At 41.6% G+C, this 24,537-nt stretch overlaps 3 protein-coding genes across 3 annotated transcripts; 1 reads left to right on the forward strand and 2 right to left on the reverse strand.

The window, feature by feature from the left end:
- Positions 1-502: 502 nt before the first annotated feature.
- top3a (DNA topoisomerase III alpha) lies at positions 503-16,997 on the reverse strand. Its single transcript, XM_087138591.1, has 25 exons — positions 16,554-16,997; positions 15,621-15,754; positions 15,035-15,110; positions 13,993-14,101; positions 13,574-13,625; positions 13,105-13,196; positions 12,231-12,401; positions 11,738-11,913; positions 11,126-11,208; positions 10,742-10,839; positions 10,263-10,429; positions 9,564-9,740; positions 8,836-8,914; positions 8,396-8,579; positions 7,953-8,040; positions 7,481-7,547; positions 6,910-7,094; positions 6,515-6,588; positions 5,650-5,741; positions 4,979-5,261; positions 4,502-4,611; positions 3,608-3,869; positions 3,140-3,312; positions 2,715-2,831; positions 503-2,289 (listed from the first exon to the last, which is right to left on the reverse strand). Exons 1-25 carry the CDS (start codon positions 16,776-16,778, stop codon positions 2,258-2,260), a joined length of 3,306 nt encoding a protein of 1,101 aa, XP_086994717.1. The 5' UTR covers positions 16,779-16,997; the 3' UTR covers positions 503-2,257.
- Positions 16,998-17,265: 268 nt separating this feature from the next.
- Positions 17,266-19,993, forward strand: LOC147798656 (uncharacterized). Its single transcript, XM_087138593.1, has 2 exons — positions 17,266-17,463; positions 17,817-19,993. The coding sequence occupies exons 1-2, from the start codon at positions 17,396-17,398 to the stop codon at positions 18,226-18,228; spliced, it is 480 nt and encodes a 159-aa protein (XP_086994719.1). The 5' UTR covers positions 17,266-17,395; the 3' UTR covers positions 18,229-19,993.
- A 715-nt stretch (positions 19,994-20,708) lies between these two features.
- On the reverse strand, positions 20,709-24,297 carry LOC110980891 (histone H3.3A). The gene is made up of 3 exons (XM_022237945.2): positions 24,139-24,297; positions 22,210-22,500; positions 20,709-21,910 (listed from the first exon to the last, which is right to left on the reverse strand). Exons 2-3 carry the CDS (start codon positions 22,489-22,491, stop codon positions 21,782-21,784), a joined length of 411 nt encoding a protein of 136 aa, XP_022093637.1. The 5' UTR covers positions 22,492-22,500; positions 24,139-24,297; the 3' UTR covers positions 20,709-21,781.
- Between the last annotated feature and the right edge of the window lie 240 nt (positions 24,298-24,537).

Raw genomic sequence — 24,537 nt, forward strand, 5'->3', positions numbered from 1 at the left:
AGAAAATCCATTTTGTTTTTAAAAAACTTTCATTATTAAAAGAATGTGTACCCACACTGAAAAATCTTGAAAGCTCCTACGCAGACCAAATGGTAAAATATTGAAAACATTTGCAGTATCTGGAATGAGACCAGACCAACTGATTTTTTCCTGTCTTTGACAAGGCAACAATTTCTTATACCAACTGAACAGGATGTAACTGATTTAGGTTGCCGAAAAACAGTATACATGTATATTAATGCAGTCTCCCAGCTACAAAGGAAAACTGTCCTCTGCACTCCAATAGTTTTGGCTTTGCATGTGCTTTATATATTTTACATCCGTATCAGTTCATTTGACAGTAATTTTGAGCGAAAGGTGTTTACCCAACATCTTAAACTTTCCCTCCACATTTTTTTTCCAAGTGAACAATGGTCCAAAAATGTTGCTGAGCGAATTCATTTGAAGAGAATACAGCTAGCTGCCAAAACAATGAAAACATGAAACAGTAACAGTCAAAATAGCCACTAATACAAGATTTATTGTAAAATGTTAGATATGAACATCTAATGTACAACGATTTGGTACAAATATTAAAAACAATGATGGTGATGCACATCTGTTTTGTTTCTTTTTGTTAGTTTTTAGTGTGGAAATCACAATGAGTATGATCCATGCAGGTAAGTTATTTGATTCTGATTTAAAATATGCTTTTATCCAGAAACAAAATGCACAGAAATCTATGAAGACTGGGGGGGGGGAAGGAAAGGGGATTAACCTTCAAAAGAACTGGCTCATCTCATAGCCAGGTGGGGGCAGATTCCAGGCCCCCCCAGGGAATATTAAGACACTCCTTATCATTGTGAATGTGAAGTTTGAAATCAATCAAACATGTCATTTTGTTGTTATGGTTATTTGAAGTTCAATACTACATGTGTGCTAGCCTGTGTGCACCGAGCATAGACGTGGCAAAAGTACACTTTTTTTACTACCCCACCTCAGAAAAATAGGCACTGCGCAAGAACGGTAGGTTTGATTTTCACAAACTTGGTGTCAAAAAATAACAAGTTACTCTATAAAATTCTGAATGCTCAGCTCCTGAAAAAAATTATGCTGTGGAGATATCAGAAAAAAAAGTCTGGGGGTTGGGTCCCCCCCTCCCCGAATCTTTTAGGGTTAAGAGAGATTATTGCAATGGAAAAAGTGGTTTGGAGAAAAATGTACAAAATCTGAAAACTTTCGTTGACCCTTCAGTACACCCATATTCTCCATCAAACCTCCAGCGGTGTAAAAAAACCCGTGAAATATCACAAACTGAACACTCACCTTGACAAAGACAACACATTCCCCAATCTCAAATAAAGTAAATGGTTAGATGAAAACTTCTCATGGATCGTGACCAAACAAATGCTTAGAAAAATGCATGAGGCTACAGCTAGAGGACTCTAATGGAGGGTGGTTTAAAGGGGCATGATGAACGTGAATACAGAAGATTGGTTTTTGAATATGCATGCAAGAAAAATGCTCAGAAACAAGCAAACTGGAGCGTGAGCACAATATACAAATTACAGAAATTTGAATCGTTCCAACTGGGCTTATTTCCAGTGAACTGGAAATCCGTTCGGCTAGTCACGATTGGTTCTGATTGGCGGCATCCATCCCATCTGGTTCCAGTCGGTCCCAACTGGCTCCAATGGCTTCCAGCCAGTTCTAACTGCTTCCAGCCAGTTCCAACTGCTTCCAATTGGTTACAGTTACTTCCAATTGGTGCCAACTGGTTCGTGCCAATTACAAAATGGAAAGAAATTCCAATGTGCCAGTTTGAAATTTCAAAAATGGGCACAGTCAATCAAAAACAAAGACCACATTCAACTCAGTGTGAGGACATGCTATAGGGTAGACCTCAAACAGGTGTATGTCCCCAAATGACCTCAGATGCACTGCACTTTGGGCAAGCAGTGTTGGAATGCCAAACTTGCTCACTGGATCCAACTGGTTTCAATTTGAAAATTTAATTAGAAATTTTGGATAAAGTACCCAATCAATGGTGGAGAGCTTCCAATTCCCTGTACACATGGCAGCGTCCATTCAAATTATAATGTCTCTAAGATGGATAACTAGACTTCATCAATTTTGTAGAAATATCATCTTAACTGAGTTATTAAAATGATGTTTCACATAGCTGTGGGATGCCGACTGGCATAATGTTCAGAGACAGTGCATGTAACTTGAATCTTGTTGGCCACTCCACGCTCTGGAGGCTTGGAGAATTCTGTTTTTATTTCATGGGGCAACTGCGCTTGGTGTGACCTGGAACAGAGGGTTAAAAAAAAGGAAACTTTGTGATCAAATCTATGCACAGAGTTAATAACTGCACTTTTTCACACTCAAACATAAACAAATCAAACATATAATAAGAAATCCCAAATGAAGAGAAACACGACAGATCCATCAATGTAAAGACTCTGAAAATTTTTGAGAAAAAATTGGAAAATAATCACAGCACAACAGTATTAGAAAAAACCCCTACCAAACATGAAATTGAATCGTCCCAAAAAAGAAATATGAAAACAAAACTAACTTGTAGTAAAACGTCCTTTTGGCAAGGGCACTACTACTGCACACAAAGGTGAATGAAGGACAGAGAATTACCAACGAAGGAATTAAAAATTATTATTATTAAAACTATTTAAGCTTTTGCTTGAATATTACTCAAACATATGGGACGTCTGTACCTTCTTGATTGCAGAGACTACACTTTGGTTTCTTCCTCTTTCTGGTGTCATCTCCACCCCCTCCAAACCCAGAGCTGGCTCCTCCCTTCTTACTGAACCCTCCTCGCCTGCCATCGCCTGTATTGACAAAAAAATGTACAAAAGACTTCCAATGCTCAGATGCTGCTTCAGAGAACAAACAGTAGGAAGATCACTGGCTTGCTCTTGGCTGCTCGTTTAGTGCAGAAAAAATCTGTGTTTTGCTTTGATAAAGAGAACAAAAACAGCTTTGTTTGGGTCAAAAAAACAACCAGAAACACAAAAAACAAATTAAATACAGGTAGCCAGCCAAAATAGAGTGTGATGTTTACTATGTGTGAATGATTTCTCTCAGGTTATGGGAATATCTGAATCGCTTCACACTGCTATTTGAAATTTAAACTCACCCCATGTGGATTGGTTTCTGGCTCCGCCCCCTCTGCTAGCACCAGTGCCCCATCCACTGTTGTTGTTGTTGTTACCGTCAGCCCACTCAAAGAATTTGCACTGCTTACCCTGCGGTTTGCCACAGCAGTGGAAATCCCTACCTTTGTTGGGCCCTTCTTTCTGGACTGTACGTCTGAGCGAAACAAAAAAATAACATTTTTGAAGTCAGAGTTTTTGTCATTTAAAAGAGAACCCGCCAGTGATGCAAAACGAAGGAGGGACAAGAATCTAATAGCACTTAATATAAATTAAATTAATTACGATGGAATAATCCAACACCATGAAATGAAAGCCAGAAAAAACTGCGACACATTGGCAAATACTTTTACAAACAGCATATTCTGAGAATCCCAATTACTTGATTTCTTGCTCTTTTCTTAGTTTTTCTACTTCTTTTATAACAAAGTCTGTATACTTCTCGGACTCACAATACTGCAGCCTGTCCGCACTGGCACATAACCTCTCCCCAGTTGTTTGTTCTCAGTCCAGACGATGAGTCTTTCCCCGACTCATACCCACTGCTGCCGCTACTCCAGGTGTTTCCGGTGGAATACTGGGCATTCCAGGAAGTCTCTCCAGCTTTCCGGCCCAGGCTGCTCTGGTTACTCGAGGAGTCGTTGGGTGTCGAGTTCTCATCAGCCCACAGGAAGAAATTGCAGTTTCCACTATTGCACTTATAAAACTGACGTCCTGGGCAAATGATTACAAGATGCGAAGTTGTTGCTGGGGTTTTAAGAAAACTGAAAATTAAGTAGGACTTTGGCAGTCGTTGATTTGAAACTCTTCTAACTTTTTTCCTTTCCGAGGAATGCCACTCTGGGCCCTATTTGGTGAAGCAAGCTGCATGCTAAACACAAGTCTGGAAAATAGTCACAAAGGAGTTAATGTTTTGTAAGAACTGTCTTAGTGGCAGCATTGTAGTCAAAACCTCTGAAGACCATCACAAGACCCCACCAGACCAACACAAGACCTCCGGTCCAAAGTGAACTGCAACAAAAAGAATAACCCTGTCAGTGTCCACCTGGTTACTTGTGAGTGGTCTTGTGATTGTCCCAACTATAACACTGCAAAGCAACTTCTTAAAATTTGTCTGGGAGATCTGGTACCAGACATGACACATCCATGAGATCTGGGTCAAAGTATTCTTTTCCAGAAGTAGATCAACTTTGTGGGGCACGTCATAAGATCTACACTGCTTCTGGCCACTTGAAATTGCTATTGTCAAAATGTACAAAGTAATGTATCCAGCAAGCTGGCTTCTTAATGAACATAAGATTTCAGTCAGTGTCAATGTCCTTTTCTTTGAGATATGTACGATGTACCATTATTGGGGCCTTCCTTCTTGACAGTTAGCTTCAAAGCATCATTCCCACAGTCACACACCACTGCGTTGTCACCACTGCCACCGGAACCAGCAAAGAACGACTGCCCGCTAGATAAGGAAATACATTCATTACATCCATTTTCTTGGTCTCTAAAAGCTAATTGCAAGTTGTAGTAGGTGATGGGTGAACACACGGGGGGGGGGGGACAGCAGTGTCCCTGTGGTTCACAGGTAATTTTGTAATGTTCTTTGCAAGTGCTTTACTAACAATTAACTCTAATGTTACTAATTTCCCAAGAAAGAACTAAAGAAATGCAGTTCCAAGTGCTACTGAATACCAGTCAGTCCCCACTGTTTTTTTCTCTATTGCAACAATGCCCACAAATGGAAACTAGACAACGATATATCCTGAATTTGTGCACTATGAATTGTTAACATCAATATGGTGGAAACACAGGTTACAAGCATTTCTTACCCAGCAGGCAACTGATTCAGTGGAGGTCTTGACTGTGGAGCATTTGAAGAGAAGCCTCTACCGCCTCTTTGATTCGGCCCTCCAAACCCGGCTCCGCCCCCTCCCCTTGCTCCACCCCCTCCTCCAAAGCCCCTCTCACCCATTCCAGCTCCTCCCCCACTGCCAAACCCCGCCCCTCCAGCCCCAAATGCCCCTCCCCTTCCTCCTCCCCTGTTGTTTCCACCTCCCCCTCCTCTTTGGGCACCACCCCTTCCCCTGTCATTCCTCGCATTTGTTGTTGGCACTGATATTCAGACGAGGGAGAAAAAGGGAGATATGCAAAACAGGTTTTAAAAACTGGGGAAAATTGTAAAAATTAACTAATGTAAGTGCAGCAATGCCATTTTAAACAATGCATGTCATGCAATGCTTCACCATCGTTTTGCCTGTCCACAAATATGACACTTAAGAAAAAAAAATCTCCGGCCTGACCCCTTCCTGGAAAAATTCTTGGAGTCCGCCCCTGATTGGAACTTATATTCCAAAACGTGTCAACCAGGCTATAACGTTTGACTATTTTAAAAGAGGCTGTGACTGATGTCACGGCTTCATTGAACGAACCCTTAAGCTACTGCCTCTCTGCTCAATGACTTTTGTTGGAATAATGTTTAATGCTTTAAAAATTGACACACCTTGTGGCTGAGTTGCTGGTCTGAGGTACGCTAGGTTCAGGTCTAGGGCCTCCTTCAACATGGCATCGCATCCTCCAACACAGCCAGTATACCTTATAAAAACAGAAAACATTCAGCCTCAAAGCAAGAAACAGTTACTCTTCCTTAATACGCTCTATGAGCAGAAACAAGCAGAGTCATTAAGTGAACACGTTGGGCATGGATTCCAAGGAGAAACAGCTTCTGTGAGCTCCAGCAGATACATTATTCTGTAAGCATGCATAAATTTTTCATCTAAATATCAATGATTCTTGGCCGAATTTTAAAGGGCTGTTAAGCCAGAAAATGCTGCTAAGCAATTTGCTTCACAGGAGATACGTACTGTGTGACATTTTGGCCAAGAACCTGTCGCTGATAAGCATGAACTTTCTGTGCTTAGCAGATTTGTTACTTTGTGGTTCTACGATATAGGCCCTTTCAGCTGATACTCGGTAATGGTTTCGTTAACATGCTAAGAAACCATTTAAAAAATGTGAAGCACAATCCTTCTATTGGCCATGGTGTCTTCAGGCTGATGCCCGGCCAATGCTAGCAATAGGATCCATGTTTGTCTTTCATTCATTTTTCTCTCTGTATTGCCATTGGAGGAGGAAGGTTTGGGAGTTTAAAGTGGCTTGATCTTCAGCATAATGTCCAGAGACGTAGAGACAGGAATCCAAACTGGATATTCTGTAATGCCAAGGGCAAGCAAAGCCTTCTTCCCTGCTTGATGTAACACTCCAAGACACCACAAACTTGGAGAGCTAAAGCTCACTGAACAGAAGTTGTTTCTATCGCAGGGCTTCTAGCCAAGCCCACGAGATGAAATCAATGTGAAAGTACGTACTCTGTAGGCATCATGGCTGGTACAGATCCTCTCTTGAACTTGAATTGGATTTTCTTGACGGGTCCTGGTTTACACTAAAAAAAATCAAAGCAATTGAGTGGCATCAAAACAACTGTAAAACAACGTTTACCTCATAATGGAACTACAACCATTGCTTTGATTCTTTTTCTGAACTCTACTTTTGCCAACCACAGGGAAAGTTCCAAAACAACTATAGTTAACTGGAATTTGACTGACTTCACCCCTGATAAATGGATGGTTGGGAATCATTTGGGTAAAACACCTTACTTTTTCTGCCAACTCAACAAAACTCAGGCCTGCCCAAGTCCTACTCTCCAACTTTCATCATGGCCGCTGAATCCAGTGTATCCCCAGTCGGGTACCCTGATACTTACAGTCTGGCAGACTTCGTCAGACACACTGGCCTCCAGGACGGCGGCAGGGAACCAGACTGCAGCTTTGCATGCTGGGTAGCCGGTACAGCTGACCATCCACCCCCCTTCCTTCTTCTCTTTGAGGACCATGGGCTGGCCGCACCTTGGGCAGGAGCGGATAGGGGTGACAGGAGCCACCTCATTGACTGCGAGGGCATTAAAGATGGGCATGATGACACCAATGGAAATGACAGCAATGCTGCCAATCGTAATCACAATGACAAAACAAATGACAGAAATCAGCCAACAAAGACATCGTCATTGGCAATGGTTGCAATTAGAATGCTATGGCCACTGCAATTGGCTTTAAAGATAAAAATCATAATATGGAAAGGCCAAAAATTTCATGGATGGCAACTGAGCTGCTCTCTTTTCAAAAACAACAGTGAACAGCATGGTTAAAATACCTCTCCAAATTCCACAGCATTCCCACCAACAAAATACTTTGGTAATTTTGTAACAATACCAAAATGCACAGTTATCCAATGCTCATTTGACCTGTAGTTAAAAAAATTTTAAGACTCGATCTTACTTTCTGGGATATATGCCTCAGGCTGCTGACCAAAATATCCAGACAGAGCAACATCCAACATATTAGCCTGCCAAGACAACAACAAAAATGATTGTGACAACATAAGTAAAAACCAGACGAGCTCGGGGGAAACCTGTACATTGAAAATATCCTAATTGGGTATAACCAGGGCTCAATTTCGTAGCGTTGCTTGAGAGTTACCACAAGGGTTGTATTAACTGTAGCAGAAGATCATGCTGCTTAAGAATTACTGCACAGCGTGGACGTTCTGATGGTTGCACATGCATAGAGATTTCTCATCTTATGCTACTGATTTAAGCAAGTTTTCTTCCAGGCATAAGCTAGCCTGTGCTGTGTTTACTGCTTAATGGTCACTGCGAAACACACAGAGATTCTGTGAGTCAAAAACTAGCTGCTTAGCAGGGTGCGCAATAAGATTGGGCTTAGATTGTGTCATTTAGGAGTTTCTTACGTTAGCAGCTGCTTCAATGAAGACCTGTCGATACTTCTCGATCTGTTCTCGTAGCACTATGTCTGGGTCCTTGACACCCTCACAGATCCTACAGGGAAAAAAGAAATGCAGTCACAAACTTCACAAATTATAATCAACAGGCATTTTTTTCAAGCAAAATTGTGTCTGAACTCTAATAATAGCAAGGTCAGTGTTCTTAAGAGCAGAACAATTCCAATGCTAACATATTCTTTAAACGCGATTTTTTAAAACCCAAATCCCTGTTTTCTTCACGACTTATAGCTGGCCCACAGGATTCACTTTAACTAGAAATCTGCCAATAACTAAAAAATTGTAATCTCTTAATGCAAAAATCTTTATTCTCTGAATATTTACATTGATAAAATTTGCCTTAAGATGTTCTTGTTTATTACAATCAATTCTCATTTCAAACGGCAACTCACTTTTTGAGGTCAGCTTCCAGTTCAGCTCTCAGGTCCGGCTTGGATAGCTCATAGCCCATGCTGTCATAGCCCTCCACCAGCCCCATGCCAAGCTCACCGGGCACAAACTTCCCGTCGGGCCTGACGCCCACGTAGAGCCGGGACTTGATGGTCTCGATGTGCTCGGCGTGGGTCGCATCAGTGCCTGAGGTGGCAGAAATCACATCAGGGCGAGTCTGAGCAGTGACTACAAAACGGTTTCGACCATCTGGCCAACAGATTGGAACCAGGCCCCAGGGAATGGTTGCACTGCTGGCTATCCATAGCCGATTTCATTTATCAGAACGGAGGGAACCAATCGCATGATAATAATTGTATGAGATGTCATACCCATCAATGGCACGCAAGCTGCAGCCGCAGTGAAATGTGAGGCAAAGAAATTGAATAAACTAGCCACTCACCAATTCCATGTTTCTCCATAAGTGCAATCAGATCGGCTTCAGTCAACAGAGCTGGTGGACTGGTCTCCCCTTCAGCCATCTGTCCAGGAAAAAAAAAAGAAAATATGGTCAAAAATTCTGCAAGTACAAAGATAACCTTAGTAACAGTGTGAAAAAAAGCCTAGGTTTTGCCTTTCAATGTTACAGAGAGGTAAAGTGTCTTACTTTGGGTTTATATTTTGATGTAAGTTTCTGTATGCTTAGAGCTGTCAGAGAACTTACAAGTAACAATTTTCAGCTGAAGTGCTTTCTTGGCAACAAGGAAGGAATATGTTACAGGAATATTGTTGGACTCAGTCCAATTCAGAATGGTGCATGTAGAAATTTCAGGGAAGCTTCGGGTGGTTTGTGTTTTTCAAGACATTGAATTTCAGGACTGTTTGTAGCCACCTATGGGCTCCTTGAGAGAAATGAAACAGAGCCTTCTTCAAATGCAGCAGATAAGGACAGATCACACGTGTGATCATGTCCTTCAAGTCCAGCCCCACATGTGTGTATGACCAATTTCCAACTGAATGTGCACAGATATGCAGTGAGCAGAAAGTACCTGAGCACTGCCTTAATGTTGAATGAGCTACTTTCCTTCCCTCCGAGTAATTTTTCAGGTTCTGACCAGCGGAGCCTCTGCAAGGCTAAGACCCTACAGACTCACTCAGAGACTGCAAATAAAACTGTCAATGTTGACCCACCTCAATGGCTCTAGGCCGGAAGGTCTGCCCTTGCTCAAACACCGGTATGACCTTGGCATTCCATTTGTCATAGGGATAGACGTCGAGGTAATTTCTGGCGACAATCATCAGGCCCTGGGCTGAAAACTCTTCACTGGCTATCTTGATTTGAACGGTCGTCTCAAATCCTTGGGCGTCCTGGGGAAAAAACAAAGGCAGGAGAGAGATTCCTTTATGGACAAAAGGTGCATTGTAACACAGACCTTCACGGTATTTTGGCTGAAAACTTTTGGTGGGGGAGATAGCGTACAACTGTCATCAACATATGATGCCTTCAACATGTCGACTACAGCTGCAGTCAATGTCTGGGTGTGAGCTAATTTGGCCAATCAAGCTGGTGTTTATTTCTAGTTTCCTTGACAGGAAATGACTTAGAATGCCTCTATTCCCCTTGGATGGGATGCAAATCCGTAGCAGTTGCTCCCAAGCTAATGCCAGTATCACTCGTACTCCCACCAGGAGAGAGGCAAATACTTTTTGTAGGGGTGATGTGGCTTGCTCAGGGCCACAACTTGCTGCCAGTAGTGGGAGTCGAACCCCCGACCTTCTGACCACAAGCCACAAATCCAAACCACTTGGGTTAACCACAGAGCGCCGGTTATTACCAGAGAAAACAACTTGCAGCATGAAAATGTAATAACTAGGATTCTGCGTGCTTACCTTGGAACAGCAAGCCAGGAAGTGACGGACAATGAGCTCATAGACTTTGAAGTCATTGCCCTGCAGGGTGTCAGTGTACTTGGTGGGGTGGATGGGAGGATGGGCGTTGTCTGTCTTGTTACCTTGGCGAGGGGTGGGACCCTCCTGAAGTATCCCAGCAGCAAATGCTGTTCCGTGAAAATGAGTAATTCTTTAATACTGAAGTTTGAAAAAGGGCCTAGAAAATTAGGTTTTCATTGTTCGCTAATGGATCTATTATGGGTGTTACAAACTGCATTAGAATAAGATTCTATGAAAATGGAACAGCAAATATGATTGTGTGGGCTTCACAAAGATTAGAACACATGGCATCGCAATCACACGTGCCTACAAGCCTTGGGAAGTTGAGAATATCTGGCTATTTACTGGTGCAGCCAGCTAACAGCAAATATTTTCAACAGATCTTTTTTTTTTGGTAAGATCTGAAAGGAGCTACTCACGTCCCCATCTCTGGTCCTGCGTCTGTTCTTGGACTAGTTCACGGAGGTTGAAGTCTTTTGGGAACATGTTGGTCTCAGTGCGAGGGTAACTGATGAACCTGGAAGAAAAAGAGAAGAGGCTTCTTTTTTTTTTTAACTTTCACAGAGTGTTGACAGACTGGGTAGATGAAACTGGACATTCTAGCGAATTCTGTCCTGACAGCAACATTCTAAACGGCACGTGGAAAGATGATACAAAAGGGAGGCAGAATATTTTGTCCACACATAGAAGAGCAGTAAGTTACTAAGAGCAGTATCTGTATTTTAGAACGGCAAAGCCTGCAACGAAAGGTCTGGTTGGTCGACATCAGGATGAGCTGTGAAATGAATGGAGGGCTACTTTACCCTTTGGTGTACAGCTTCTCAGCAATCTTCATGGTCTCCTTGGCACCGATGCGCAGCTTACGAGATGATAGCTTCTCAAGTTCCTACAAGAGGGCAAGTATCAAACAGATGAAAGTCGCATTTCTGCTCATTCAGTTTTGCAACGCTGATTTTCTGATTCCCGTTCTTCCCGTCTGAGCGGTTTTCTGACCATTTTCCACAAGGCAGAAATATCTAGACCTGCTAATGATAACCTGCCCACAAACCCGACGAGAGCACACAGCAAAACTTAGGCAGGGTCCAACTTCATGAAACTACTCAGCAGTAAAGACGGTTCAGTAAATTTATGTGGCATTATGCTCACCTCTTCCAGAAACCAATTACAAGCAATGTCATCTCATTACATTTTGGCTGGTAACCTGTGACTACTTGGTAAAAACTGCTACCAGCCTACTACTGTCATTTCTCTTTATCTACCAAGAGTAAGAAAAGCCCTAATTTTTAGCTCCACCCACAGGGAGGCCATAAAGGTTGCCAAAAAATCCTCAAATTTTGGTGTTTTGAAACCCCCCTCCCCGAACAAAAAATTTGGTTCTACATCCACCCCTGCTGAGGTCTACCTATTCCACTCACCACTGTGTCCATGGGCAGGGGTCTCCATTTACTCTTGCTTCTGCTGCTGACGTCAGTGACAGTGGCCATGGGGTCCTCCAGGCAGACTTGCAGCAGTACCTCACAGGCCAGGCGATGGAACAGCCGGTGCCGCTTCCAGTTAAAATCTACCTTGGTGTCATCCACTTCGTGAGAGACTAAGACAAGTCGAGGGTTTTCCCAGAAATTACCAAAACATCTCTTTGGCCTCCAGTATCAAAATGGGTAATTTTAAAAGCCAGATTTTATAAGGTGAAATTTGTGAGGACTGCTTCGAAGCTGTGGAGATTGCTTTTCAAAGACATTTGTTTAAGTCCTGACAATTTTGGCCATAGATTGATCTGATCAATCTTTTAAAAACTGACTGCATCTTATAGCTAGGCTCCATCATATCAATCCGAATCAAGCAAGGTGTTATATTCCACGGGAATATGTTGGATGCTCACTACGGCGGACACAATTAATCCCCTTTTACCTTTGATCTTGTAGAACATCTCTGGTATGAAGGCTTCCACTTGTTTGTACCTCTCCACCACAAACCCCAGGGTGGGGAACTGGCAGCTGCCAAAGCTGATCAACTGGCCGTCCAGGATGCCGGGAAACACCTTGCAGAGGCGCAAGGTCTGGAAGCGGGTGAACGCCGCACCTGTTGATGAGATAACAGGTGGAGAGAGTCCTTAGCACTAACCCTGATCTGTTGGGTCCAAAGATGGCTAAAAACCTAGTCCAGACAAGTTCCATTCTCAGTGTCCAGGCAAAGTGAAGACTGAGACCTGTCTGTGCTCATTCAATCCCCTTCTCCTGGGGTAAGATTGGGGGGGATGAGCTGAAATTCACAAAACATTCAGCATAGGGACTGTATTAGTGACAACAAAACGCTGTGACCTTTAAGGGCTTTTAACAGATAACAAGATGCAAGGTTTTTCGTGCAAAATATTAAAGGTGGCAAAACCTGCATGATAAAACCTCTAAAAATCCACAATTTGAGGGTCCAAAAATCTTAAAAATTTAGAAACAACTGGGAGAAATCACAAACCTGCTTCACTTGGAATTTCAACAGTTATAAAGACAGGACACTGTCAGTAAATATAATAGGCTCGTCTCTAGGAGAGCGCGTTTCATCTTTCCTAATCCTAACTCAGGAGGCAGATTGATGTATATCTGACGAGTGTTTGTGCACATCATGCTGTAAGCTGGCGTACACACAGGCACAAGAATCAACTCAGTAAAGGCATGTCCGTCCTTAATTTTTTAGACATTGCAATTAATCCTAGTGCAATAATCTTCAGGGGTATGACAAACTAAAGGCAGCACCTATTTTACGGAGGGTGTAGACGACAAATGAGTACCTATTCTTAGGTCCAGCTCTTGTCGGACATCAACGGCTTTTGACACTCTCTCATCTGGTCGACCAAGGTTCCTACAAGCATTGGCGACGGACCTATCCAGACACACATCAATGTGAATCAAGTAAAGCAGTCTACCAAACAGACAGAAATAAGACAAGCCAGGAAGTCACACAAATTATGAAATGAAACGGTTAGCAGGTAAGGACCAATCCAATGGCCAGGATTAGAATCCTTTTGTACCACTGCCTAATCATGCACTGTTGCAGGTCATACGCACATCTTAAATGCCTCTCAAACCAAGACAGCGTTGTGAATTGCCAAAATGCGGGCGCCTTGAGGATTATGAGCACATGCAGCCAATGAAACATTTTTGCACGGCTGCACAGACTGGTTTACTGCGCGAACGAGGACTCCCACAGAGCACTGAAAAACCGTGCAGTGAATTAGTCAAATAAACGTTTGCACTCACTGTGGTGTGATCTCGGAAAATCTAGCTCTGTATACATCCAGTCGTGGTTTCACTGCAAAAGTTTATAAAAACAGATGATAATTATCAAAACTGACTCTTCAACAGGGACAAGAATATGTCCAACAAAGGCACCCCACCTGTGTTGTATAACAAACACTGAGAAAATACCCATTCCTCAGATTTTATGATTTTTTTCGGAGGAAAAAGGGGTAAGCTTGAACAATTTTGGAAACTAAGATGGAGCTAAGAGGGTTTTAAAAATGCTTTGACATTGTTTGATCAAACAGCAATGTTTGGTTTACTTTTCAAAGTTTTATGTCACAGTGTCTTCCTGTCATTAGAATTTTCAAAATTTTATTGAAGACTGTCCCAATATAAAATCAGGTGAGTTGTTCATTTCCTTAGGGACTTACACATACCTGATTTGCAGACATCGACAATTTCACAGCCAATGTTCTCCCCTTCCCTGTCTCCATCCGTCCAGATGATGAGGACATCATGCTGTCTGGCCTCACGTTCTAACGTCCTCTGAAAAAAAGAAATCCACAATCATATTACGCATGTGAAACTCAAAGACATCAAACTGTCTGGTCTATCCGGATGCCTGCCTACCACTGGCCCCTGTTCCTAACATAAGGGGTCACAGCTCTGTAAGAATTGGGCTGAGCCTGTGCATAGAACAATTGGGGAGCCAATATTAGGCTGTGTCTAAAACGGGCTTCCAGAGCTACGGCTACGTCTAATTTCAGCACTTCGGCGTGTATTTCCAACGGAGTGGAGACCTAGCTCAAGACAACTGATTCTGATGCAACCTTACGTGCTGGCGCCAGGCTCGTAGGCAGGTGGCACAATTGCTTTATGTGGCTCTCTAAACAGTACAATGTTGTGGCTTGCCAAAAGTTTCAGAAAACATACATGGATAAATGCGAGGCCAGTACAATAAACGGGATCTCCTTGGATTAGTCTATCCGCCCCGAGCTGAAGTGCACCCCCAATCGGCGAAAGAAAGACAGATGGTTACAACCGGGTTCTTGCACGCGTTCTGTGTATATGCAAAGACCACACGTTCCGGAATAAATTTGTTGCGTGTATTCAGCGTGCTCCGCGTCAAACTCACATAACCTTTTACGCCTACGCGGTGAGTAGGTACCAAAAGGACTGTCAATTTCATTTAAAAACACGCCCTCTTTTGTTCCACTCGGAGCCGATAGAGATTGGCACTGGTTTCCATGATGAATAATAAGAAATCACATGCTCGGTGCTCACCACAATATTCTCCAAAATGAAACATAAAGGCCTTCCTGCTGGAAACCAGACACATTATCCAACCTCTTGACAAAAATCTCACAGCACCTATTCAAGGTCAGCGGGTTTGACCATTTACAGTGACCTAGATCTTCTTAGACCAAGTCGTCACTAAAGTATTTGAAGCAAATACTTTATAGGGTCGCTACACAATACCTTGATGTCTTTGAAGTCATCGGGACAACCTTTGAGAACTTCAGCGCTAAACAATGCTACAGGGTTGCAACTGTGCCTAAACCACGACCAAAAATGATGGAAAATGTTATTAAAAAGTGTAAACTTAAATTCCAATGATTTGAGTTGCATTTAATCAACAAGTAAAAGAATCAGGTCAGCAGGGCTCAGAGCCAAGCTGTGAGCTAATGGATAATGACATCATTTATTGTTATCAACATCCACTTGTCAAAAAGAAGATGTTTGACTTAACACTCATTTAACTTCTTGCACAAAAAGCAGATCAACTGTGAATGCAAAAAAGTCAAAAGTAAAGGAAGACTGCCAGATTTTAGGTACAATCCTAAACAAAGGGTGATAAAAATGGCATTTAGCATTGTATAAGTTGGGTCCAAATTTGCATTATTTAGCTGAAACTTTAGATATCATTTTGAGATCTGCCTGCTGGAGCCCTAAGGCTCAGTAATGTCAAACAATAGCTCACAACTGGACAGATATTTGTGTTTGTTGACGTATAATCAGGGGGATATGTGAGATGCTGCATTGATAATGTGAAAGGTCAGCTCACCATTTTTTAAAAGTTGACACAAATTCATAGTTGAGAAGATGTCCCGACACTGATGTCATTGTCATACTGCAGTCCTGGTTGAATAGCTGGTAGTCATATTCATAGATCTTGTTGTATTTGGAAAACCCTTCCCTCTGTAGAGATTTTATGGAAAAGCTAATGTTCTATGCTGAAATCGCTGATACTTATTGAAAGGAGCTGCACAGGAGGAATTCCACAAATTAGGGGTCTAAGGTGTAACACTTTTGTGTCCCTGTTACATCTGACCTTTGTTATTTGACATGGATCATCAATAAGGAGTGTGAAGGGTAGACCCCATAACTTGTGAAATGTTCAGCATAAACTCGGACCTTGCACCAATTTATGGCCTTATCTTTGAGGTAAAAACAACTCCTGATGGATTAGGATGATGATGATCAATTTGAAAAACTTTTTGCGCACTCTGGATCTACATGTAGGCTATGGTATACAGTCACCCTACGCCTATGCCACCGTGGGAGGTTCAGGAGACTTCCCTCCAAGTTTGCTTTGAAATTTCAAGACAACTTCAGACAACTACTTTTTACTTAAATTTAAATTTCCAAATCTCGTTTTCAGGGGCCCTTGGCATGCTTAGCAAAGGACTCTCCAAACAAACATGTAAAGTGGTTGGTATTGTGTGGGTCACTATATCAAGGTACATGTACATAACGGGCGAAAAGTGAGCCACACATATTATGGGTCTAGTGTCAGTCAAATAACGGATCACTGATCGCAATCTGGATCCACATGAAACAAACAGCAACCGCAATTTTTACCGCCGCATCATAACATGGCATTAAAAATAGGCGAGAGCTGACATGGTCATGATGGTATTGCCGGTCATGCCGGTAGACACAATCTCAACTATTTCAACCAAACATGACCAAGACAAAAAAGGACATGACAACCTACCCTTCTGTATCTGCCTCTCGACATCAGATCAGCCAGTGATTTGGCTGCATCGTTCTTCTCAGCAACATTCAGAACGCGCAGTCCCCTCGCCATTATTGAACTTGCTCTAGTTTTGACTCGGCTGGATGACCTCCACAATTCACAGAAAGTTGGGAACGACCTTAACAAAACTTTTCCAACCTTCCCAACCAACAAACAACTTGCATGGTTGGTAAAAAGAAACATTTAATCTGTCGAATATGTTGTGCCGACCTACCAGTTGAAATATATTTCGATGGAACATTGCCTGAAATCACAAAAAATGCTAAGTTTGATGACATTCTTCTTCTTTCCATGTTTTCCCTCTCAAGAAAGCCGCCATTTTCCACGTGAAAACTATACCAAGAGAGGGCGCTCTCTATCGTCACCAAGAAAAAATCTCTGATTAAGTTGTATAAGTCTTTCCCAAAGGATCGTTAATAAGCTTATATTTCGATTTATTTTTTCCCCAAAGCAACCAAAATGATTAAATCCCATTGTAATAAAATTTTGTCTGTTAGAACTTAGAATTATTTGATTTTCATGATTAAGTGTTGCTTGTGGCACAAAAGTACAATGGTTACAAATTCAATTCTGGTCAAGAGACTTTGTAAAGTCTCTGTCTAAATGTGATGTAAGTAACTGTACATGGGCCCTAATTTATATGTACATAGTACAAGCACATGCATGATGTAGTGAAGTACATGTACATGTACATGTAGAAGGTTAAGCTTACGTTGAGCCTTGCCTCGTTCATGTCGTTGTTACACAAGTGTTAACTTGCTTGAAGGTTTTGGTAGTTAATGTAACAATTCAACATCATCATGACGTCACAAAGTGGAAGCCGTGCTTTGAGGTTTATCCGTCTGTCACGACCGTGGATTTGCCGGAGGTAAATTACTAATATTAAACCCCGTCGTGCGTGTCCAGCGCTGAACATTGACTGAATTGAATAACGTGTCCTTCCTACATGATTGAATGAATGCCCATGGCATATTAAACCTTAGCCCAGGTGGACTCCCTGACCATAAAATCGGCACAGGGTTGGGGCTGCAGACAAAATTGGCTATGCTGGAAACAGGCTTCTAAGTTCATGTGTCCACAATTCTACATCCATTTAATAATGTGTAAACTCACCGATAATTGAGGTCCCTTGTACTTTAGGTCCCCTGGAATTGTCCAGATGCCCATATCACTTTGGGGAAATTGTTGTAAAGTATCATTTTTAATGTATTTTCATTGCAGCTGCATGAAGTCCACCCAAACACAATCTGTATTTCAGCTGTCCCACCGACATAGATGTACCTCTTCTCAGACCGAAAGTAAAATGTCATCTACAAGGACAGATCAAGATGAAGAGGACATGCCCATATCTTACTTGTCAAGCAAGGCGCGGGATTGGTCTGTGCAGAACAGCTATGGGAGGCATAAGAAACGCCCGTGGTACAAAGTAGCGCCGATAAGCCTCGCACTGACCGTCTTCATGGCGTGGGTCTTCTTACGCAAAGAGACTGAGATAGACCGACAGCTGGAGGTGCATCTCCACGAACGCTTACCCAACCTCTTTGAAGATCCAAATAAAAAGGGGGTGAAGCAGGTTACTAGTACGGATGCTGCTGTCCCAGAGGATGAAAATAAGGAAATACTCAAGGCATAACTCTAATGGGTTTGACTTGACAGCTTAAGATGTGCCATCAGTTTTGTACATTGTAAATGTTGTGGCTTTTGAGATGTGGTCTAGATTCATATCCCGAGTTGGCGCCTAAACCTTAATAATTGAGCTTCGGTTTTATTTCCTTCAACTAAGTTCAGATTTTTGGGGGGACTCGGATCAAATTCAACACTTGTCTGTTATGGATCGAATCAGATCAAATCATGAAAGCCATCAGATTGGATCCTTCCAAGGCTTCCAGACTCGGTATATCAGATGTGATTCTTCATTGGAGCTGTCAAACTGGATTGACCTTTTACAATTTATGTTTAATGTAGTGTTTTACATGAAAATCCTCAAATGCTTGACTACATTGTACATTAAAGATACATGTACACCAAAAAGGAAATTAATTGTACATATGACACAAACTTTAATGTATTTATTTGTTCATGATCATAGGGCAACTGTGGGATGTTTAGTCCATGTGATTTACATTATAAATGCGAGCAAAAATATAACATGTATTTTGCGTGTTTAGGTTTACATGTACATTTATGGGAATGTAAATTTTCTTTCTGTTTAAATCAAGGGATGTCCTGCTTCCTCTGAATAGGACATGCTTGACATTTTCTTTGTAAAAACGAAATTTATTCACTGAAAACATTCTCCTTGCGTTGATTGTTGAGCTGTGTGATGTAGATATTAGGGTCTGACTTTCAAAACCCTGGTTGATGTTCCAGAAAGTCACCAATACAGAGAAAATCCTTTTACTCACCAAGATGGCTCCCACCTGGAAATAAATTTTACACTCACCAGTTTTCCCACTTATGATGTGCATGTAACATGAAGTAAATGTACATGCATATGTATTTGGTTATAGTATAGGTTATGTATTGTTTTTTTTTTAATCAGGCATGCAACTTTTCCTCAGACCAGCTGATTTCCTCATTTTTCCCACACACTCACTGAAAATTGAAAAACACAACAAAGTCTTGTAAAGATTGGAATTTGGTTTGTTTGTCATAGTTCAAGTTACAGTACATGCCTGTGTGATGAAAGATGCCATTTTCTGTTACACATTTTGTTGGAATTGTAAGGATATGGATGACTAACCTACATCAACAAATGTAGTTTGGGATGATGAAATCTGCTGAAATGTTTTTAAGAAAGTAAAAGCTGTTTTGAAACATCATGCTTTATTAATACATGGACAAGAATTTCAGATCTCTAAATGCTGAAGGTCCAGTTAATCAGGTCTTTTGTGAAGCCCATGTACAACCAACCTTGCTATAAAGGCTCTGCAGTCTGCATGTAGCCCGTTATCTTCAGGCAAACTTGAATTCTCTATTCTGATTGGTGCAGGTTGATCAATGGCAAGTGTGATATACATGTGTAACTGTATTGCACGGTTCACATCAAACCTTGCGTAATGCGCTGTTCTAACTCAATGCATTGCACTATTTGTATGCTAAAATGTACTTTAAAGGTGGCGCATTTGCATGTGTAGGCTTCTTCATGTACATTGTTACTGCGCATGAAGTTTGCTTGAAGATAAATTCCTTATCATGCTTGCGCTCATAGAACACAGAATAGTGTATCAGTGTCCTGTACACCACGAGGCCAAAGGGTATACAGGACACAGACGCACTACATTATTCTGTGTTCCACAAGCATTCGTGCGATAACTACATTTAATAATGCTCAATTGTCACAACCTACATGTATGTCAAATACATGTAATAAAAAAGAAAATTTCCCTGTTCATGTACGGTGTGTTCAACTGCAATGTGCATGTTTCATGTGTAAAAATCCATGTGCAAGTGGAAGGTTGTGCAATCGTAGAATATTCAAATTTGTTATGCAAAAGTGCACGACATGCCCAAAATAAGTACATGTCCTCCGAAGTCATTTGGACAGGCATGAGAGTTCTGCTCAATCAGTCCAGCCCTACCACTGATGCCAGCACATGCCTTAGGCCCGTTTGTTTCACATGGATCTTGAACTCGGTCAGCGATCCCAAAGCTGTTTGGCTCTACTATTACGCAGGCAGTGGTATCAATGACCCAGTGTACGAGTAAGATCACAGATCTGGATCCATGTGAAACCACATCCCATTTTGTTGAAATACTAAACTTGCTCACATTAAGGATAAATTGTACATGTGCATGAAAGTTCACGAAATGTAGAAATCTTGCAAGGCCTTTATTTGAATACATGCAACAAGCTCATCTGTGTAATGTATGCACACGACTTCAGCCCTGCCTTTAGTTGAGGGAGTTTGCCAGTCTGAGGCGGCACTACCTAGCAACTGTTCTTTGGTCTCACTTTATATATACATGTATGGAGTTCCTGCTTGGAACAAATTTGGAGGCAAACTGCTTCCAAGCAACGGTTTTCGGCCCATACCCACATATCATACAGGGTGTGTATTGTACATGTACAAGCACAGCACACAAAAAGGAGGATGCCATATAGTTAGGGTATAGATTTGATGGTGACCGGGTTTATTCTTCAGTGACTCCAAAACATTTCCCATCTTGTGAAAAAGCTTATATTGTGAACTACACTGTACCTAATTACATTATTTACAAGTCCAATTAGAAATGAGGGTTAGGTGAAACTTGACCAGACAAGCTCGGAACCTTGCCCATCTCGATGGATTGTTGTTTTTAAGTATGGCTCATGTTGGAACACTGATCTGGTCATTTACACCATGAAATGTTCTCTGTAATAGGGTAAAGTTGAAATGAATACAAACCACTTACAAGTACATGTACACAATGTATGTTTTCTCACTGTAAGAAGACAATTTCCAGATGAAGCATCAAAATATCAGATGACAAATTGTTTGAAAGTCACTACAGATTTAACTTGAAATGATGAAAAATCCTACTTCAAAACTTACTTAGTATCAAAATTCCTGGGCACAGTTTTAAGTATCCATTCTACAGCATTGTCGAGCACATCCTGGCAAGTGGAACAAGGGTAACGTTGGTAGTTTTCGATACTAAAATGGCCATGGCACACCAGCTCCTGTTCACTTTAAGGTCGGACAACCAGTTTTCTTTTTTAGTAACGTGCAGTAAACTGTATTCTAAATGTTATTCCTGGCCCTGTACAGGTTGTAGAGTAAGACTTCCCACCATTTCAGACTTGACATTTACATGGCTTAAAAATGATTTTAGACTAAAACAAAATAGGTTAAGACACACAACTGGGTCAATTACAGTCACCGACACACAAGCTAAAAACACACCGATCCACTGTAAAGTAAGGGGGCAAGTACGTGTTGCATTGTTTCCAAATTTGAAACGATGATAAATGCCAACTGGTCTTACAACATGGTTCCATGTAGTAAAATATCCTCCAAAATATAGTACCAAGAGTTTCAAATACAAGTGGGGGAGTAAGACTATGTACAAACGGATGCTGCTTCTCACAGCTGGTTGTCGAATTGAGAAACTATGAACTCTTTCCGTTCTAGCAGCTTGCTTTGTTCCACCAAGGGCGACAGCAGTTTTAAAAACTAGATTGAGCTGTCGCATCAGTGCATCGCTTATGCACGTTCTCCACGGATTCTCCTGGCCAGTTGGATGTCCTTAGGCATGATGGTCACTCTCTTGGCGTGGATGGCACACAAGTTGGTGTCTTCAAATAGTCCCACAAGATAGGCCTCGCTGGCTTCCTGCATTCAAACCAAGCAATAACCATTCAGAATTCCTTACGTAAAACTCTTCTACCTTTTCTGACATGACAAGCTAATTAAGTACCACAGGACAAAGGTTACTCCAAAAAGCCCAGTTTACAATGCTCGTAACAGGTGTAAAACAGGGCTCTGAATTTGAGAAAAGGGGCAATGTTACGCTCCACATTTGTCAGTGGTTAGAGCAAATGAGTGAATCTGCCAATTTATAGAAAGGTTATGTAAGTGATATACAAGAGACACAAAGTGGTGGCAAATTTTGATTAAAATATTGAGCTCACCTGTAGAGCACCAATAGCTGCACTCTGGAATCTCAATTCCGTCTTGAAGTCCTGGGCAATCTCACGGACTAGACGCTGGAATGGCAGTTTGCGGATCAGCAACTCTGTGCTCTTCTGATACCGACGAATCTCACGAAGAGCCACTGTTCCAGGCCTGTAACGATGGGGCTTCTTCACACCTCCAGTTGATGGAGCACTCTTGCGAGCAGCCTTGGTGGCAAGCTGTTTACGAGGGGCCTTCCCTCCAGTGGACTTTCTTGCAGTTTGCTTAGTACGAGCCATTATTCCTCACTAGATATTTAAAATCAACAAAGTAAAACTGCTGAGATGACCTTTATTGAATGTCAGTTTGCCACAAGGTTGTACATATATAACTGTTATCGCCAGACTTTGTACATGTTCTGTTGCCAGCATATCATCAACTCCAATCAGACTAAAGGTTTTCATTTATAAAAGAGTAGTCGAATTCTCTCCCTATGAAATATACCCTCACTAATGTTACATTGGGGTGCCTTCCATGAAACGACAACTCCCATCAGTAAAAAGTCTATGCCAAAATCCTGAAACTATTTGTTGTATCTGCACACGCCTGCCAAAGATTGTTTCTTGACAAGTGCAACAGTCAGTAGCTAGAGTCCATCAAGCTGTGCACCAGATAATGCGCTGTTCAGGGAACAGTAGGGGCACGCGCGTGCACATACCACATGCTTTTTGTGAATGGTTCACTTGCTTGGTCAGCGTGTTGTGACATTGTCTCCAGGTACATTAGCATACAGTTCAAAGATGTCTCCTTGCTCAGCCGACTAGAGCGTTTCCGCTTCAAACAGGAAATTTCCTTTTTCTTACAATCAATGGAATCTCCAATCCCCACCAGATCCTAAGGCAAGTGCATTAGACATTATAAGGACCATTTTGGAGGTGAATTCTGAGGATTTTGATTTAGGGTACGACAATGTACAAGCTATTTTGAGCAAAATTAATGGTAGGACAAGCCTATGAAGGGTACTTCTGTTCCAATATGTTTATTTGGGAACTCATTTTTTAAATAGGAAACTGATTAAAATTTGTCTCTGCAGGCTGTAGCTTCTTTAATTTCCAATTTCAAAATTTTTGAAATTTCAAGCTAAGCCAACATTTAATTCATTGAAATAAGGCATGAATAAGAACAAACAATGCATGGAAATGTTAATTTTAAGCTTTTCAGTCAAAATTCACACTCATTTTGGTGTACGAAAAAATCAGTTTGCTCTGCATTAAAATCCTGCATAACCTTGTTTGGGTTCAGCATGGTTAGGGTGGTTCATTCAGCATGGTTAGGGCTAATTGGCCTACACATGTACAAAAGATCTCAAAATATCCCGTTTCAAATTTCTTTGCTTTGAAGAGTCCAATGGAAACCAAATTTATATGAAAATGTCCACGACAACCTCTCCAAGATCATTCCAGGTAAAAGAAAACAGAAAAAACTAGGCCTAGGCCCTTAGTTGAAAAATTTATAGCCCAAGCCCTGCTCATGATTGAATTGATTGTTTTTAAATGCTGATGCTGATAAAGCCTGAAAGAGCCAAAATTAAAATGCATCACTGAAAAGTCTGTAGGCCTAGTACAAACTAAAAAGTACAAGGCCTGGGCTAACCAGTGTGTACCACCTGCAGCGCCAGGCCTACGCGTACGCAGGCCTAGTGACCTAGCGTAACGTTAGCATGGTTCGTGTTCCATTCAGTTCATCCGTACCGTTAGGCCCATGTCCGTTCCAAATTTAGGATAGACAGTAAAAATGGTATAAGTAAACAATGACAAAGAAGCACACAATATCTACATGAAGGCTTCACTAACTTAACAGGATACTGCAGATAACTAAAACCCACTAAACACATGACATATCAATTCGCTAAACGCCAAAATTATGAAGGCAACGGGCTTTTTCACCTGCTTCTTCGAGATGTTCGAAGCTCCTGCTCTCGCTTCCGTTCCAAACAACAATGTGACATCAGCATGTGGATATCTTGCACAAGTTATTTTTATCAATGAAATTCCGAAACCCTATGAGTCAGATATTTTCATTGGTCACTTCGTGGAATAAATAAGGCACGAGTAACGCGCACGTTGATTGCTTAGTATACTGGCTTTTCATTGGTCATTCGAAGAACACAACTCACATCTGATTGGTTATTACCTTGTCACTCTGATTGGTTAAGCCTCAACCCTCAGGATCCCGATTTTGTCACAATTTTGTCTATGGGACTTCACGCGTTAACTTACTTGTCGCAAAATGCTTATATTATGAATCGTAAAAGAAATAATTCACCGACAACTGCCAAAATTTAG

The sequence above is a fragment of the Acanthaster planci genome, linkage group LG07 (genome assembly GCF_054643075.1).
Source record: "Acanthaster planci isolate LZ-2023a linkage group LG07, COTS_SCS, whole genome shotgun sequence".
NCBI classification, from domain to species: Eukaryota; Metazoa; Echinodermata; class Asteroidea; order Valvatida; family Acanthasteridae; genus Acanthaster; species Acanthaster planci.